Source organism: Myzus persicae, unplaced genomic scaffold (genome assembly GCF_001856785.1).
Source record: "Myzus persicae strain clone G006 unplaced genomic scaffold, MPER_G0061.0, whole genome shotgun sequence".
NCBI classification, from domain to species: Eukaryota; Metazoa; Arthropoda; class Insecta; order Hemiptera; family Aphididae; genus Myzus; species Myzus persicae.
This window is the reverse complement of record NW_019101246.1, coordinates 989900-1009603: the sequence shown is the minus strand read 5'-3', so window position 1 is coordinate 1009603 and position 19704 is coordinate 989900. Positions and strand designations below refer to the sequence as shown.

At 39.3% G+C, this 19704-nt stretch overlaps 1 protein-coding gene across 2 annotated transcripts in view; it reads left to right on the top strand.

Moving 5' to 3' along the window:
• The window catches only part of LOC111028316 (protein dachsous), a 130347-nt gene that overhangs the window by 92577 nt on the left and 18066 nt on the right, over window positions 1–19704 (top strand). For both annotated transcript variants that reach the window (XM_022306908.1, XM_022306907.1), the window contains 6 exons: window positions 7481–7652; window positions 8978–9175; window positions 10957–11241; window positions 14449–14636; window positions 15657–16073; window positions 18827–19247. In XM_022306908.1, coding sequence (XP_022162600.1) covers window positions 7481–7652; window positions 8978–9175; window positions 10957–11241; window positions 14449–14636; window positions 15657–16073; window positions 18827–19247 — 1681 coding nt within the window. The remainder of the gene's footprint in view (window positions 1–7480; window positions 7653–8977; window positions 9176–10956; window positions 11242–14448; window positions 14637–15656; window positions 16074–18826; window positions 19248–19704) is intronic.

Here is a 19704-nt window from a genome sequence, read left to right as displayed (position 1 = left end):
ACGGCGATAACGAGCGAATGGATTAGGGATAGTAATATTCTTTACGTGTTTTTCGTAAACGGAGGCGATTAACAACAACATCAGCGATGTGTCTTGGTATTATTTTTTCTTTCCCAAAACGAGTCGCGTATAAACGTTTTTTTTTTTATGTTATGCGTGTGTGTATATTACGACATAAAATTTTTCTAAAGAAATCACATTATAATATTCTATTTTATAATTATATCTTTGTTGTGAATATATATTGTGCATTAGTGGTGCAGCTGCGGGTGAGTATATAGTATGTGAGCCTGCAGCTGTAAATTGTATTGTTGTTATAATAACACACTCTGCTATATCGGCGTTTATATCCAAAGAAAAGTCGCGGGAAATGGTTCTCGGCCGTTTTTGTAGAAATATATTATATATATGGGCGCGTATATTAAACGAGGCGCGCGCACATTCCATCGTCGCGAAATGTCGGCGGCAATTGTTTCGCGAATTGTTTTATGGGACCAGTCTCCTGTGTCGCTCGCAAAACCGTTATCTCGTCGCAGCCTGCACGGCTCGTAAATAACTCGGACCCAAAAGTGAATTATGCACTGGAATTGCTGCTGCAGTGCCGTCAAAACAATGGTTCCGAAATCATTAGTGCGGCGGCGACGGCGGTGACTTTCGGGAAAGCTTACCAATTTATATATTATACGTATATGTGTGTATAATGCGCGGACACCGTTAATATAATAATGGAAACCGGCTTAATAAATCAGAGTGTGCTCTCTCTCTCTCTGTTTCAATTTATATATACGTTTAAAGTATAAATGCATGCAGTACGCAGCATCAATGGACCGGAGACGACGAAATGGTAGCTTGTTTTTGCTTCGGAGAACAATGTGTGTGTGTGTGTGTGTGTGTGTGTGTGTGTGTGTGTGTGTGTGTGTGTGTGTGTGTGTGTGTGTGTGTAATAAGGCGGAAAGAGACAAGCTGGTGCTATTCTCAAGGACTCGAAAACGTCGTCTGACAATATGTCCGTATATGCAAAAGTATATCGTTTTACTGCGCATACAGTAGAAAAATCGTCGTCGCGAGGTGCAATCCTGCAGGTATAAAATTATCACTAAATCATCATCTCAATCACGTCACGTTTTTTCTTCTCACAGTGCATTAATTTTTTTTGTCTGCCAAATCTTCGCAAAATCTCATCTCCCCATGTATGATTAGGTCTGCTGTCGGCGGCTACATTATAAACTATGAGCTATATAGTCAATCATCGTCGTAAATCACCTTTATGTGCATATATTATCATATATGTATATTTATTTATGTATTTACAATATGTTTATTTATATATATATATGTATATCCGTGCACGCGCTAGATCGTTGTATAATATTATAGAAAACGTCCCCATATCATTTTTGCAGCTCCGCGAGCGTACACTAAACACACTCGCTCACTCAATCTTACAGACATATACACACACACATACACACATTTACACTTTACGCGCCGATAATGTTGCCAATTTGAATAAACACGTTTCGTTCGGTGTTAATCCGTACCGTAATTAACCAATAATCGAGTGTGTGTTCTCCCTATCTTTAATGGCCCCTGTCAGCCGTACGAATATGTATAGACATAGTATATTATATAGTGCTACAACTGCAGCATCACTGATATCTCGCGCGCGGCGTTTTACTTTCCTCCTCTTCACCGTCCGCCGCGTGACTGGGACATTTCAATTATATTGTATACTATTATATTATGTGTGTGTGTGTGTTGTGTTTGGCTGCGAATATAAAAAAATCACAAATTTTTATTATATATAAACGTACCTATGTTTTTTTTTAATCGATTGACGCTCGTGTTTGAAACACTTGTATTCTTACATACATTATTACTGATGCAGTGTATCTGCAGAATCCTATACCTCTATTCCTACTGCAATAATTTCCGCTGTTGTTCAAGCGCTCCTATGATTTTTACCAGTTTACACTATGTAGTAATAATAATAATGCCGCTGGGAATTGCAGCGTCGTCGTCTCTGTCATTTGTGTGTAAACGGGACGAAGTTGAGGACCGTTATTATAGGTGTATAAAGCCGGACGACGATCGTCAGTTTTATTTATTTTTTTTTTTATGACGGATTCCTCCTGTAGGTCCTTGCTGCACACTTATACACAGACATTTAACGTTAACGCATTCACTTATTATTTATATGATATTACGGTTAACAGACTCCGGCATAAATGTGAGTAAAAAAAGAGTATAAAATATATTATTTTATCCATCGATATATGATACATGATTTTTTTTATACATTTTTACACTTACTACGAGTATCGTTTCGGGAAACCACATATCTGAGTTGTTAATATGTTATTACTTATTGTAATTATATTTGGATTCGACGGGAGCGCCCTGATGTTTTATCATAAATTCATAATATGGGAAAACGGCGGAGTTTATGTAGATCGGTCGCCTACAAGTGTTTTGACCGAAACATCTACGCGTTCAAATACGATAATATACTGCACTCGGGACAAAAGGATTTCCTATCAGATGTGTTCGATCATTGCGATGATTTGTGGACGTTTTATACGCGTGATAATAGTAACGGTAGTCGCGCAGAAGTAATTGAAGTATATATGCTGTATAGTATAGTTGATGGATGATAAGATATGGCAGAAGAGTGTGCGAAGAAATCGATTAAAAAAGACTCCTCCTCCAGGAGAATATCCCAGCTGCAGTTATCCGCGCCTTTTTTACCCGACTTGTCCGTGTATATTATTCTGTATACATATTATTGTACTTAAATAAGTTAAATACCGGTTTTGGCTGGACCCCTCTGCTGGAGATCAATCACGCGTTTTCGTACGTTTTCCTACCTATAATAATAATATAAACGTCATAATCGATATGGCCGCGCGCACTGCAGCAACAAATTAACTCAGCCAGTCGTCGTCAGAACGATATTTCACAGCATTGCGGAGGTGTATACAGGGTGAGCCATTTACGCAAACACGGTGGAATATAGCACTCCGCGGTGTCTATTATAATTTATAATATACGCTTCTTGTATTTGTTTTAGTAGGTATAGGTATATAATATATAATACTACATTTGTTTCATCGTATATATATTATATTGGTAACTATAATGTGTTTTTATGCTATAAATATTTCCCACTCTATCACCTGTGCTCGAAACATTGATAATGTGTACCAAATAATATTAATTTTGGCGCACGTAATGTGCATAAATAATGTGACAACGCACTTATAAATATATGGGGCTCGCGATCGTGCGACGATCTTACAGTGGTATATATATTTTAGGTTTAACAATCGGATCGGCAAAAGATCGAAAAGTTTTCCAGACGAATCTGCTTAGGTATTTTACATTCATATAATATATGATATGATATGGTCCTATATACAAATAAAAATATCGAATTTTTCAAGCGTCGTCTGCGAGGTTTATCGATCGGAATCTGCGTGTGTATGTCATCTGCAACGACGTATAAACCTAATAATTGGAACTTTGAAACGGACGGAGGGAGGAGGAAATAAATCGTCGACGACCAGTCGCACACACATGCACACACATGCACACACACACACCTGCAATATAAGACATATATAGATGGAGGAGATTGCTATCAGCGCTCAGTGTTTTGCATATTATAATCCAAATAAATGGAAGACCCGGTCCGACTGTATATACGAGACCTATACATCATTTTGGGGGATAGGATTAATTTGTTTGAGTACAGCGGCATGGGTTTATACAAGGGTATTATATAAAAATATATAATATAACGACGTCTCGACGACGGTCGCATGCGAAACAACAATGCGATGATTATGCACTGCAGCGCACCAGTACCGACGACGGGGTGCAGTGCAGTGCGGTGCGACGACAACGACGACGACAACGCCGAAAATAATTGGATCGATATCCGCGTGATTTATACATTTGATACTTTTTGCGAAAAATCCTCGCGTGTCGTTCACCCCGACCCCCGGGCGCACAGAAGCGCTGCTCACACTGCCGCGGCACACTGGTCGTATGGATTTTTTAATAATAATATAATATAATATACGCGTACCGCCTATACCTGTACGCCGGGCGTGTAATGTTTTTAAAAAAAATTTTGGCGCGTAGGACACATTTTTCCGCGGAATCCGGTAATGCTTGTTTTCTGCATTTTTTTCCCCACTTTCCGCTCTCCGCTCACGCACACGCAATCCAACACAAATGTAACCAATAATTCACGCGAGCGGGTCTTTCTGTCAGCGCGCGCGCCGGGGCCGGCTGTCAAAACGTAACAAATTGCTCGGAGCCGCCGCCGCCGCCGCCGCCGAAACCCGAAGACTACGACGACGACGACGACGACGACGCCGACGATGACCACATAATTAGAGAAGAAACTGGCCGGCTATAATATAATAATAATATATATGTATAAGACACTCGCGCGTATATTAATGTATTTGGTCGAGGGCGTCTGTACACACGTCGCGCCGTAACGCGATATATATATATATATATGAATATGTATATTATGATTTAATTTCGGCCATTTCCTCGTTGACTCGGGGTTTTATATTATATCTTGTTTTCCGTACATGCGACTGTCGTGGGTATTTTATCCGCGTCTGTGTACCTACCTATATATATATATATATGATGTTAGGTTTAAGAATAATATAATATCATAATAACGATGCGATGATGATTTAAAATATGACGTGTAGGCGTATAATACATATTATAATGCAGGTACGTGTTCCTGATATTAAATAATATATCATATTATTTTATTGTATGATGGGAACTCGGTGACGTTCGAAACGTTTCGGAATGACGACGGTATAGGTAATAAGGAAGAAGCCGACGTCTATGCGACACGCGACATGTACCTACACCTATAAATAGCTGATACCCATACATACCTGTATGATAGGTATGTAATGTATTATTATTATTATTTTAAATATGGACGGCGGCCATATTAGAGCGCGCGTTCGTGTTTTGTCGAAAAAACGAAACTCGCAATTATACGGCATTTAAAATCTTAAAGCTACCGTTTTACGACCGTGTAATTACGCGCGGGCGCAATTATCGCGTATACGTATATTATATATTATGATCGTTTAAAACGCTGCACGCCTCCCGTCTGTATATATGTATCGGTAAATCAGTGCCACGGCGTTTTGCGAAACAATTCAAAAAAATAAATAAATCGTGTGTGTGTGTGTCCGAATTGAATAAATTTGAAACACAAGACATACACACACGCGCGCGCTCACCCGGACGCGAACTGTATATGTAGATAGAAGTATATTATATAGGCATTATATAATAGATCTAGTTATGATAATTATTATTCGTCGACGACTGTAGCTGTATATAGCGTTTAAGCATAGGTATAATACACGCGCATAATAGACGTGGCGTGCTAAAATTAATGATATTTACTCTGTTCGGTTTTTTTTATTTTTTTAACCGCATTTTTCGAGTTTTTTTTCCTAAACCATTTCACTACGCGCTTGCAGGCCTCGAACACGGCCGAGTCACCTACGATATAATATATAATGTATCGTGTAAACGCCATACGAAACAAGTCGCGATAAGATGCAACGAGCGTGATGTCTTAAATTATAATATATTGTATACATTTTTCGAAAACAGGAAACCGGGTCTAGTGTGCTGACATTTTTGTTTACATTAATCCGGTCGATTTCGATGTAGGCATGTGTATATTTATTACAATAATAGAAACGCTCGCGCCCACGCCTACCTATATCATACTATAACCCGGTGGACAACGCTCTCCTATGCGCTCCTATGCGGTATGTATATACGACGCGGAATGCGCTTCTGCGGGCGCACTGCAGCTAGACCATAAGCAGACGCACACGACAGCTGCAATTGAAGATGCAGTTTCGGTCACCCGTTGCTCGTCGTCGCATAATACGCGCGAGGGGGCACATAAGTGCGCGTAGTTATCGCCTCGGTCGATCTGCTGCAGTCTCTTTCTCTCTTTCTCTCTTTCTCTCTTTCACTCTATCACTCGTTATCTCTCTCCCCTGTCCGGTGGATGAATTCAATTTATGATCTTGGAAACGCGTATGGTCGAGTCGTTCATCGGTGATGTGTGTGTGTGTGTCTACTCGTACATTATTATAATATATTATATTATTGTAATATCATATGCATATATTATTATTTTCGGTTGGTTTTATGTCGTTCGTACGGCCTCGTCGTCGACTGCGTTTACTGTAATATTTACACCGTTGTGGTGCAGTGACACGATCGAATTAGTATGCGCGCAGTGGATCGAACGATCGAAATTATTATTATTTGTTGTAGGTTTGCGCACGGCATATTATAGATTTACATACAAGTGCTCAAAAGTTTGAAAACGTATACATACCTATACTATTATAAGACACGTTTCTGAACTTATTGAACTGCACGCCTATATTGTACCTACGTAGGTACCTATGTAATATATGTATTCAATATTTCACGAAGGTGTGTTTCTAATAAGTTGAAGGAATAATAATGTATTTTTGCATAGAATTGATCATTAGGTTTTCTGCTAGTTTTTATATTTTATGTCATTGATAAATAAAAACCGCACTATTCGACTGTAAATATCCTTATATAATAATGGTAAATTAATACATTTATAATACTAAATATCTATAATATTAATTAAATATTATTATATTATATTTTACATAATAATATATTGGGTGGTGTCCAACAAACTTGAGTGTCATATAAACTTTGTAATATAGTATCGTACTTGCGCTATGCGAGTATTATCAAATCAATCGTTGGTGTGTTGTTTTATTTATACAAATTAAAACTCCTATTGCAGCTCGTCGATACTGCAGTGTACCCGAATACTCGAATTTCAACTAGGAATACATGTATAATAATATACTAAATTATGTTAGGTTACATCCTCGTTAGTATTATCTAAAACGTCGACGTTTCCGTAGATTCCGTCGAATATATACATTATTGAATAATTTAAACACCGCCTATAATATATCGTATAAATCGTATTCGAAATGTTTTTTTTTTTTCTATAACCGTTCACTGCGCATAAAGACACGCGTCGAGTTCGATTGGCCGAAAATAACGACGGACGCTTGTATATACATATTATTTTAATAAGTATACGTACGTGTATTTTATGGGTCGTTAAAACATCGACGTAGAATTCAATTATAAACGATATATATTGTAAGGTGCATCGTATACCTACGCGCGGCCGTGGCGTTATTATAAATAAGTATACGAATCGTGTGACGCTCTCTCTCCAGCCACACTCCGGTGGTGCGTACCGAAACGCCGTTATGTACATTACATTTACATTCTGGCTCATAGTTGTTTATTGTTTTCTGGTGTACAATATTATTTTAGTAATGTGTTCCGCGTGCAGTTATACTAATGAACAATGTACTTTTTTGTCCCGCAGGTGTCGGCATCGGATCCGGATTGCGGAGTCAATTCCATGGTGAACTTCACGCTGTCCGAAAACAGTGGACCATTTTCCATTAAATCGGCGACCGGTGAAATATGTCTGGTCAGACAGTTGGACTACGAGACCCGGAAGCTGTACGAGTTTCCGGTGGTGGCGACCGACAGGGGTGAGTGTGTTAAATGAAAAATTAAATGAAAAAACAATGAACGACTGTTTGAAGCATGTAACATATGACTATTAAATTCAATTGACGGCATTATATAATGTTTTAAGTAATTTTATTACTCGGAAAATCATTATATACCTTTTGTACACAAGCGCGTAATTATATACGATATTAAAATATTGATATACCTAAATGTGTACCTATACTTTAGAAACGCCTTTCTAGAGTACTTATTACCTTTACCTATACATAGCTGTTATACCCACCTGCCCACATGGGTGTAGATATTATTATATTATACATTTATGTGGTAACGGTGGTCGGCACAACCTTATTATTATATTATAAAAATATATTATAGATGGCTCTATGGCAGCTGATGATATTTTGACACTAAACGAGAGTTTTTGAAATTCGCGTTTTAAATTTGATGAGGACACTATATAGTTTCCACCTGCAGTTTTGTGCAACAGAAATCCATAGACGGCATCATTTTTCCCACTTTATTCCGGACTTTTGATAGCAATTTAAATATCCATTCATTTTTTTTTTTTTGCGAAGCGCGTACATACACCAAAATAATTTTGTCATGTACACATTTTTGTATATTCTTGCATGGCCGTTTTGTGCGCGAGTTGCCGTCGATAAATCAAAGATCCAACTCGAGCGGTCGCGCGCGCGTAAACCGGTTGACTCGCAGACGCGTCCGATGCTTATCGGGCGGTTTCGAGTACGCTGCAGAGCACCTCCGAGCGATTCGTTGAAATCTATCCGATCATAAGCACATATATCTCGGCCTCACCTCCTGTTGCAGCATCGCCGGCCACCTGCTGCTGTGCATCGTTGTAGCTCATCCCTTGTCTTTCAACACATCTCATTCTCTCTCTCTCTCTCTCTCTCTCTCTCTCTCTCTGTCTCTCTCTCTCTCTGTCTCTATGCCTTTACCTCTCTTTCTACCTCTATCTATACATCTAACAACTACTACTGATCTCCCTCGCACGCGCTATATCTGTACCGTCGGGTTTTATTGCTGCTTTTCATCGCCGAGGACGTAATATATGATATATTATATTCACCCAAACTGCGTCCGACAGTAAAGCACCCCGCGAAGTTATGGTACACAATACACATCATATAGTATAATTTACCAATAGGGTACTAATTTTTCACAGTATAATAAGTATTGTAGTGAACAATATTGAATTCGGAGTGCCTGGCTCTCGTGTCACCTGTCTGCATAGCATCGATTTGTTTCTCATCAAAATATTAAATAGTACACACAGATCGTCAATGGTCATATTATAAAGATCGATTATGTTTTGTAGGTGGACTGAGCACGAGTGCCGTGGTCAAAGTGGACGTGCAGGACGTCAACGACAACTGGCCCGTATTTTCGCCCTCAGAATATAACGTGTCCATCGTCTGGAGCCCCACCGAACAAGGACCCATCGTCACTGTCCGAGCAAAGGACGCGGATTCCGGATCCTTCGGAGTGGTTTCCTACTATATGATATCGGCTAAAGGTATGTGTCATAAAAATATATTAATTATAAATTATAATAATATCATCGTGTGCAATGTTTGTAACGCTGCAGACATTCTGTAGTATATATTAAACCCAATAAACCATCGATCTGCCTCGGGCTTATCGTATAGAATGTTACCTAACCTAAAGAGTAGGTATATAATATAAGATTAATAACCATATATTTTGTTCTCGTACATGCTTAAATTTCATGAAATCGTAGAAAACGTAGGTCTATAATTATTTTGTACAGCAATAGTGAATAATACGTATCCATAATATTATATAAGATAATATTTATAATACAATATCATAGCACTATGTAGTAGTATCGCATATTGTATCTATATATCTAAATTCTAGATACGAAATAACTACACTGCACGTTATAAGGTTTGTAGGTTTATATGCCCAAACCGCAATAGTTTTCGAGTTTAACTGTAAATGACGAGCGTTCGTGTTTATTATCAATAGTAGGTAGGTACATTGTCGGATTCACGACGTAAAAACTTTTATACGTTGGGTTGTACATGATTCCTCAATTTTTTTTTTTTAATTTTGTGGTTTATTCTGTCGTTCTGTTATATTATTATGTTATGAATATCCTGTACATTAAAATACAGCCACACAAAAGACAATTCGTACACACACTCATAATATATTATACGACTACAACTTTACTCTCGTTCGACTGCCACAAACATTCCTTGGCTATATTTTGTTATGTTTTCGTCATGTTTATACCGACGCAATTTAACGAAAACATATAAACTTATACATATAGATATGTAGTACACTTATTGCATAACTACATCATGTCCCTTATACACGAAGAGATAAATAAATAAATTTATATATTATTATTATATTATTCATATAGTTGAAATATTTCTCCAATAATCTCGTGCAGTCTTCGGCCCAGTTACTCGGGCGTTTTTTAATAGTCCAGTAGCTGATATATTATACAATCAGATAACGTAGGTATAACTAACTAGTATATAGCGGCGTATAGGTTAACTAGAATTTTATCGAGGAGATCTATAACGAAATAACGTAAAAAACATTTTAGCAAATGAGTGGTAACTTTTTATCGTCAAATTCGTACCGTTAGAAATCATTATTTTTACCCTATTTCACTGCCATAATAATATTCAACTATATAATATATTATAAAATGTACCCAATTATACCCAATGATACAATGACCTAAACTATACTACACCCGACTTAATCCTATGCCCCTTTACGTATAGAGGATTATAATGTACAGGGTATAACGGGTAACCAACTAACCTGCAGAGTTTAATGCGTGTGTTTTTTCTTTAGTTACTATGTATTAGAATAAACCATTCAGATGGATCGAAATATTTTGTTATACATTTATACACACAACTGTTAAGTGCAGCATAATATAAGATCAGCTTTTGGGTCTTGTCTTAAAATTGCTTTATGTCATAGTTGATTTAATATTTTTTTTAGTAATTTCCGTAGGTAATAAAGCAATTTCATGATTGTTTAAATTTTTAAACTTTAAATAACACAATCGCTTATTATTTTAAAAGAATACAACCCAAAAATATTACTTGATTTTGATTAATTTACCGTGTACGGAAATAATACTATTGTGTAGCGTATTGAAATTAAAAAAATGGAAAATAATTTCACTTATTTTTAGAACATTGTATAGTGCACGTGGCAATGTTCTCAGCTGGTGTTTAACAGATCTCAGAATTCACACCTCCAAAATGTATAATGACATTGTTGTGCTTGTGTTCACAGGACCTGACAGCGAGGACTCGGAAACGTCTTTCCGATTGGTCAGCAACACTGGCGAGATATGGGCTGCTCAACTGCGATCGGGAGTTTACAGGCTCTTAGTGGCCGCCCGGGATGGTAGCGGTTACGAGGCCGCCCAAGTGGCCCGAGTTCGAATCGCTGTGTTGGCCGCAGATCCGTCCAAACCGTATGCTGTGTTCATCAAGTCGCAGTACTCGTTCACGGTGCCAGAGGACGCGCCAGTGGGCACTGCCGTCGGCACTGTGGCGGTGTCGCCCAATCAGTCAGGTACGTGCAGCAACCCCCTTGAGGGCTTCAAAACACCGGATGGATGGTGGTGATGGGTGGGTGGCTATAGTTGGGGGGAGTGGCAAGACGTCCGTGTCGCTCAAACGTATATATAAGCGAGCGTACGTACATAGCTAGGTATGATCTACAGAGGGAAGAGAAAAATCTTTCGTGCGGAAACGTCGTCGTATACAAGTCGTAATAGTGTATATATAGTGCCTATACAGAGCAGGCGCGGTGCTGAGATCGCAAAAACGGCAGCCACTACACGCACACACCGGGACCGAGCACGACACAAAGGTCGAATATATGTAAAACAAAATAAAAAAAAAAAAATCGGAATGTAGCGTGGTACACATATAGGAATGACTCGAGTCGTGAAGTGTATATATATCTCGCAATAATACGTCTTCATTTCGCATCCGATCACGATCCGTTCCGGGGGGGTAAGTTACGAGACGTATACATAATATCCCGCTCGCGCATATATTATTCAATATGTATCGTCTCATCCGTGCACTTGGCGACTTCTCTCTAACCGTGTAGTCTCCCTCGCTGAGTCGTGCTAGGCATATAATACTACTAAGTAGGTAGTAAGTATTATTATTATTATTATTATTAGGTACCTAGGGTATACATTTATCTGTGAGACTGTTTGGAAATTCGGCGGCCACCGCTGCGGTTTGCACGAACGGCCAGCTCATTATAATGATACCACCCGACGACGATCGTCGCAATACGACACGCGTCGTTGTCCGCTACTGCGGCTAGCTGCAGATTGAAATTCACTAACTAACTGGTTAGATGGTATATATAAGATATATATATATATATATGACGTGTCTAATCGACTGCGTCGATCGATCGGTATAATATAGTTATATATTTATTCTCACGCACGCCTGAGTTTAATATTATCCACGTGCAACAGCTAGAGCGGTATACATACTGCGCAAAGCGCCTATTTTTCCGACCTCTTATTAAGACTATACAGCCGTATACTGTAGAACATAGTCCGATACGAGATTGAAGATTTAATGCGGAATAAAAAATGAAAACGTCCATATTTTATATTCTTTTCAATACCTGCTGCGATAACATTCACATTCGATGCGATCCCCCGTCAGATCATACGCAAAGCTTCAAAATAATGTAAGCTAAAATTGTTGATTTAAAAAATTACTTCTCCATAATGCCCCCTCTACTATAACCGAACATCGGTCTATAGCCAATAGTGAAAAATCCTTTCGTCGACGAAAAATTACAAACGTTATTCAAAATTACAAACTTACGGCTCGACCCGCGCGATGTGCATACAATGATGTATAAATAATAAATATATTTTATGTTAAATTATACGTACCTATACACGCTTATTGAATACGTACTGTCTACGTGGTGTGCGTGTGTGTGTGTGTGTTTGTGAACGCGTGCGTGCGTGCATAACGACCACAATTTATGTCCGTTTACTTATCTCGCCCCGGCCCCGCAGTAGTTATTTATCACCGCCGCCGCCGGTCCGAACGAATTTCTCGTCGTTATTAAAATTTTATTCAAATTAAATAAACCGGAACGTGGCGTTTTTTCGACCGAAGACGACGAATTTACGACGAGTCAACAATAGACGAGAAAAACAACCAAAAACCGAATATGTCATATTTCGGTACGTGGACCCCTCCGATATCGGTAAACCGCTGCTGCGCCGGGCGATGACGACGGATCGTTCCGAGATGGTGAAACAACAACAAATCGTCGCGCGGGACGAGATTTATGTAAATCGTTCGTGGTTTTCGTGTATATACACATATTAAAATATATATGTATTATATACCGGCCAAAACACACTCGATTCTATTAAAATCTCACGTCATCCTACGGATGTGTATAATATTATATGTGTGTCGTGTGTGTGTGTGTGTGTAATCTCATCCCCACTCTTTACCCTCGTCCGATTTTTCCGAGAGACCGGTCAACCGGTGTTTCTGGATTTTAATTAAATGTTAATCTCTCCGAGCCGTGCCACGACCCTCTCTGCGGAATAGCCCAACAAACGTACTAACCAGCTGCCCTCCGATCTTTACGATACCTAATATATTATACATAGATCATATTGTTGTGTTAAGTACATTGATTGATATCCTCGCCTATCGAAGATATCGTGGTCGGAAGACTGCACGCGTTGAAGTTACCAAACTGAAATAACGTTTCCTTCGGCTCCATATAATAATTATATCTACTGCCATATTTTATACCACCGAAGAAATCGCAGTTAGCCGCTCGGATATCGATCATTTTCGATTTCTGCAGTTTTTATTTTCCATCGAAACTATTTTTCAATCAAAAAATATCCATGGTCATATACGGGGAGTGTTTTTTTTTAATTTTCGAATAAACCGGTCCTTCGAAATTATGTAATATCTTAGCCGCTGAAGCCGCTCCACAACGGCTACCGGTCAATATTTCTGCTTGAGCGCCACTTCGTCGTTGTTGTCGTATTATATTATTATTATCATTTTATTTATAATATATATATATATATACACCGCCGACAAGCGCATTTAACGCCGTCGTAGTGTTTATGTGCTCACCGAGTTTTATATATCATAATATATTATGAATATTTAAACGCACGCTCGACAGGCGACAGATCCCATTGTTGACAACGACGATGGCTGCAGGTCGGTCACTATATACAGCCTATATGGGTACACCAATTGGGTTCACTTAGGTAATGCGATGATAATACAGTCTCAACTTCGATCGTTTCGATCATATTATAGAATATAGATTATGGAGGAAAACATAGTTCAATTCTTATAGTATGGGTATAATATTAAGTATTATACTTCACAAGTTTGTTTGACCCCGTGATGGTGGTAAAAAAATGGTTTTATCAAAAATTGAAGTTGCTTTTTTGAAAATATATTCTTAATTGTATAACTGTTAATACATTTTTACTAATAATATTTGACAGTTCAAGTTATACATAATACCAATTTTTTTAATAAAAAAAATCAGTGTATATATACCTACATAAAGTATAATTCAATCAACTAATAGTATTTCCACCATCCGTCTATTTGACACGAAAAATCTATATTCTTATTTTACTACTTATTTTTAATTTTTATTTTTATTTATATGCTTTTTGTTTATTTTGATGTGACTTCTGTTAAATAAAACGAATTAATACGATCCATGTTACAGGTTTGGACGATTCGGAATCTCTGAGGTATGCCATACATTCGGACGAGGCAAACGGATATTTCGCCATAGACCCGGTAAAAGGAGTTATCAAAACGACAGCCGTGTTGGATCACGAATCATTTGAATCGGTTCTACTCAACGTCAAAGCCTACTCGGCGACGAACAAATATTACGGAGCTCACACCCAAGTGAGTGTATATACATAACATAACAATGTATAAATAATAATATTATTATATTTAATAATCTTTTGTGCGCTCATTCCTACAACACTGCAGCTGTGTTCATAAATATGCGCCGCCGTGAATTGACGTATTATATACAGTATAAACGTTAGGTTTTTTTTTAAGAATTTTATTTTTCTCTCTGCACACACAAACATAATATTATACACTTTGCTCTATAGCGGGATCAATGCACACACGATCGGTTTAACGAGAGAGACCGCGATCAGTTGTAAAACTGTTTAATTGCGCCAGTGTTGTGATGCAGGTGCGCCCATCGGGGGGGGGGGGGGGCGTTTATGAATTTATGTTGACTTAATGGTCTACGTGCGCAAAACCTTTACAACCCGAACGAGCTCAACACCATAACGGAGACGTGTTTGTGTGTGTGTAATAAAACAAATCCCACTTAGGCCCGGCGCGACGTTTCTTTCGAACTCTTATATGTACCTACCTAGTTTGTTGTTTTTACCGATAGTAAAATATATCAACGGATGAATATTATAATATTTAGGTACATACGAGTATAATATTATATAGGTGCCCATAGACTTTGCCGTGGATAAGTGCCTGGATATGTACCTATTATATACAAGTATACAAAGATCGTTAAACTGTCAATATTTTCCATAGACTCGGACGAATATGCGTGCCTATAATATAATAATATGCCGTCACGGTGTGTGTTATATATTTTTTTAACGATTGCAGTTTTAAACGACTGCACATTCATCACAGTACCTACTGAAACTGCAGTTATGTTTATGACGGTTATTTCAAAACGTCTGCTGTGGGGCGCGATTTTAGATCGCTTTAAAATAGAAAGTATTCAATTGAAGAAGATAATAATATTATTTCATACAGTAGTATACCGTTAGGACTTCGTACTTCCTATAATTTTTTCAAATCAATTTTTTTTTTTAATAACACATTATTTGCCTTTGCCACTCGTCTCCATATATAATATTATGTAATCCATTACAGGTGAACATAATAATCGAAGACAAAAACGACAACTCGCCGCATTTCGATTCGAGTTCGGTGAGAATCGCCGTGCCGGAAAATGTTGCGACGGGATCGCCGATATACACTGCGCACGCGACCGACCCGGATTCCGGGGCCAACGGACAGGTTCACTACGAGCTGATTGCCTCTACGCAGGAACCGTCGTACTTCCAGGTGGACCACAACCGTGGTACGATAAGCTTGATCCACGGATTGGATTACGAGACGGTGCACAGGCTGACGGTTACCGTGATCGCCAGAGATTCGGGGGCGCCATCCCTATCCGATAACATGACCCTGGTCGTGGACGTCCAGGACATTAACGACAACCCACCCGTATTCGAGCGGCCACATTACTCGGCCACCGTGTTGGAATCATTGCCAGTCAACTCGCAGGTAAGAATATATTTTGATTATGATACCTATGACCATATTATTTTACCCGAACTACCTCACTCATACTTAAAGTCACAAACTCGGACTCACCCTTTCACAGTTCCACCACCCCGGTAATGAAATGTTTGACGCCATATTATACCTGCATTTATTTCATTCGCAAGACACACTTTGTAAATCTAACTTACCTATGATATTTCCTCGATCAAAATATTAATCATAATACGATTTGTATTTTACTTTTGATTACTCATTCCAAAACTTGTTTACCCAGTTTATTCAGTATTCTAGAAATCAATACGCAAAAGTGAGTGTTCTTGCATATTTGGGGGTGTTAAACATTATTTAGTTTGGCAATTTATACAATGCACAATACTGCAGCTTTTGCAGCATGTTATGCGTTTGTGATTTTCGTCCTCAGCCCTCCACTGCAAAAATTTAAAACCAATATTGTAGCTTTTATTTTACACTTAAGTAGTTTTACATGTACTAGTAACGAGCCTGCCGAAAACGCTACGATGTTCCCACGTCGTCCCGTCGTCACGACACTCTCGTTAATTAATAACGGTACAACACGGGTGCCTAGCGCGCGCGCGCAATGACCATCGACTTGCGAGGGGGTCACAGTCATGATTTCGCGTCGGCATACTATAACGGAACCACACGACGGTATTGTCCTCGCATTCCGATAATAATAATAATAATAATAATAATGATAATGATAATAATACGTACACCACACCGTCTGTCGGGTTAATTTATATATACAAACGCATGAACCCGGGGATAAGACCCGTAGTTTTTCGGACTGTAGAGGTCATTTAAAAATTATATATCTTCCTATTTACTGAGTTTTAACATACCTAAAACAGCCGATAATAAGACGATGTAATTGTGAGGAATTCCACAATGGAGTATGTTGGACGATATAGCGGTGGGCGAGCAACCACACTTTACACGACTGCAGCTCTATGCGCCTAGAAAAGTATTCCGTGGGGCGAACCAATTAAACAATAAACGACTACGGCCAGTTAATGCGCGATATACTTTTAATAATATCATAATAACGCGGGACAACAATGCACGTGTATAATAATAATATAATACCTTTATAATAATAATAATAATAATATATAATGACTGATAATCTAATACACGCGATATGTGCACGTAGCATGTTAATATACCTATGTGTAAATCGTGCGCTGGAAGGGGTATAATATAATAATGATTATTATTTATTACATCAATTTTTTTTCTTTCGAGACGAAAAGCCCAGTGATGGGGTCCACGCCACCCCGTGTAGTACAGCTCCAATATCTCTGCGGAGAGACCGTATAATAGGAGATTCGATAACATTATAATATTATTACAACACGGGTATCTACACATATTGTAACGAGATCGTCAACCGCCAAAGAAGTGGACGGGCTCGGAGTGGGGTGTACAAAGACAAAACGAAATAATAGTAATATTATGTACGTATTTTTATCGTGTATAGGTACCTATAAAATAATAATAATACACCGACATTGGCGATGCTGCAGCCTATCGATTTTCCCCGGGGACGCGGCATATTATCCATATAATATATTATATTAACATCGTCTCGCGGGGGGGTGTCGTGCGAGGCCCCCAACGAGGCGCGAACAATGCGTCATTGTGTTGGCAGAACTGCGCGTCCCGATAATTACTCGTCGTCACCGATGCCGAATCGTGGCGGTGATTGATGAACGGCCGCATGTGTATGCGTACCACCTAATATTATAATATAATACGATTTGACGCGTCCGTATCCCCCCCCCCTTTCTCACCCCATGACAGTCTCGCCGGGGTCGAGCGTATAGTTCACGTGCGGGAATGCCGCGCAGGCGGTGGTCGTCACCGCGAGCGCGGTATATACCGCTCGCCGTACACTCGCGCACAGCGTTTTCTCTCGGTCTGTTTTATTTTTTTTCCCATTCGTTTCGATACTATAACCGCGTTATAGGTACCACCTACCCGTAATATGACTGCAGCGCGTCGTGTTTACGGGATTCGGACGAGGCGTAGGTAGGCTGCTGCAGGTATATACCTAACTCTGAGGCGCGTATGGTCCTATATGTATAATAATAATAATATGATACACACAGCTATATTATTATTATGCGTGTTCTTCCGAGGTGGCAATTGGACGACGACGACGACGACGATGTGTCGGATTTTGATGCGTATCGCGTTCATCTTGTGTGCTTGGACGTGATATTATTATATTATATTATTAATACCGCGTGCCCTGGCGGTGTGTGTATATACCGCGGTAACCCGCGAGTGCGGACAGTATAATCTGGTCGCGCGGACGCCAATAAATTAGTGGGACCCGCTGACGTTAATCTCGGACTCGATTAATTCACTTTAACGCGAGTGTATTCCGCGTACGATTATTATTATTATTATTATTATTATTATATTCATATTCATAAACGTGTTCTACATTAAATCGCCCGCAGTCAACTGCTGCTGCAGTACAATAATAATATATAATATGTATGTGTACAACTTACCACACCACGATTCACCGGCATCGCGGATGCAATGATATATTGTCAACGCCACCGTTTAACGGCATAAATCTCTCATCAACCTCCCCCACCCCGACAGTGATGTACTTAATAGATCGCCGTGTGTAAACTACTAACTGTGTCTGACTTCTTAGAGTAGTCCGTGCAAGGTATTTTTCTTTTGTATAATACATTTTCTTTGATGTCTTGCAGATCGTGCAAGTGACGGCGTTGGACGGCGACAGCGGTAACAACGCTCGGGTCACTTACCGGATTTCCAGTGGCGACGGCGGAGGGTCGCTGGACGTGCACCCCAGTACAGGATGGGTGTACGTCAAAGGTCCGCTGGACAGGGAAACGCAGGACACGTACGAGCTGACCGTGGTGGCCGCGGACAACGGGTCGCCGGCACCACTGGCCGCCACCGTGGTCGTGGTGGTCACCGTGGCCGACGTAAACGACAACGATCCAGAGTTCGACAGAGAGCACTACGAGTTCCACGTGGAGGAGAACCGACCGGCTGGCACGGCGTTTGGCGCCGTTTCCGCCACGGACCGCGACGCCGGCGACAACGCGCTCGTTCGGTACTCGCTCATACCGTCAAACTCGAGTTTCAACATTAATCTGTACTCCGGTAAGTGTTGACATAATATATTGCACACCATATACGTAGGACACGAGCTTACGTATTTGTTTATTTATTTCCAATACAAATGGACTTATAGTGAGGGGTTTTATTACAATTTAAACATTTATATACATACGGTCACATAAATTATTTAAACTAAATCAATATCGGCATTGTATAAGTTACCAACACTAGGTTATTAGAGAAATTTAGATAGAAAGTATATGGATTCCTAGTGATAAGAGTTTATTTTAATGTATAAGTGAGTGTAAGAGAATAGCTCAGGCAGGTGAATTTTACCAGATACCAAATAGATTAAGTAGAAATTTAAAGAGCTGATAAGATCCCTCCCTCTTTCGTTAATAAGTAGACAGATGCAGGACATTTTGGTAAGAGCTTTGGATAGGCTGTTTATATATTGAATTTAAATGCAATTGATTCCTGCTGCCTCTTTAGTCCGCGG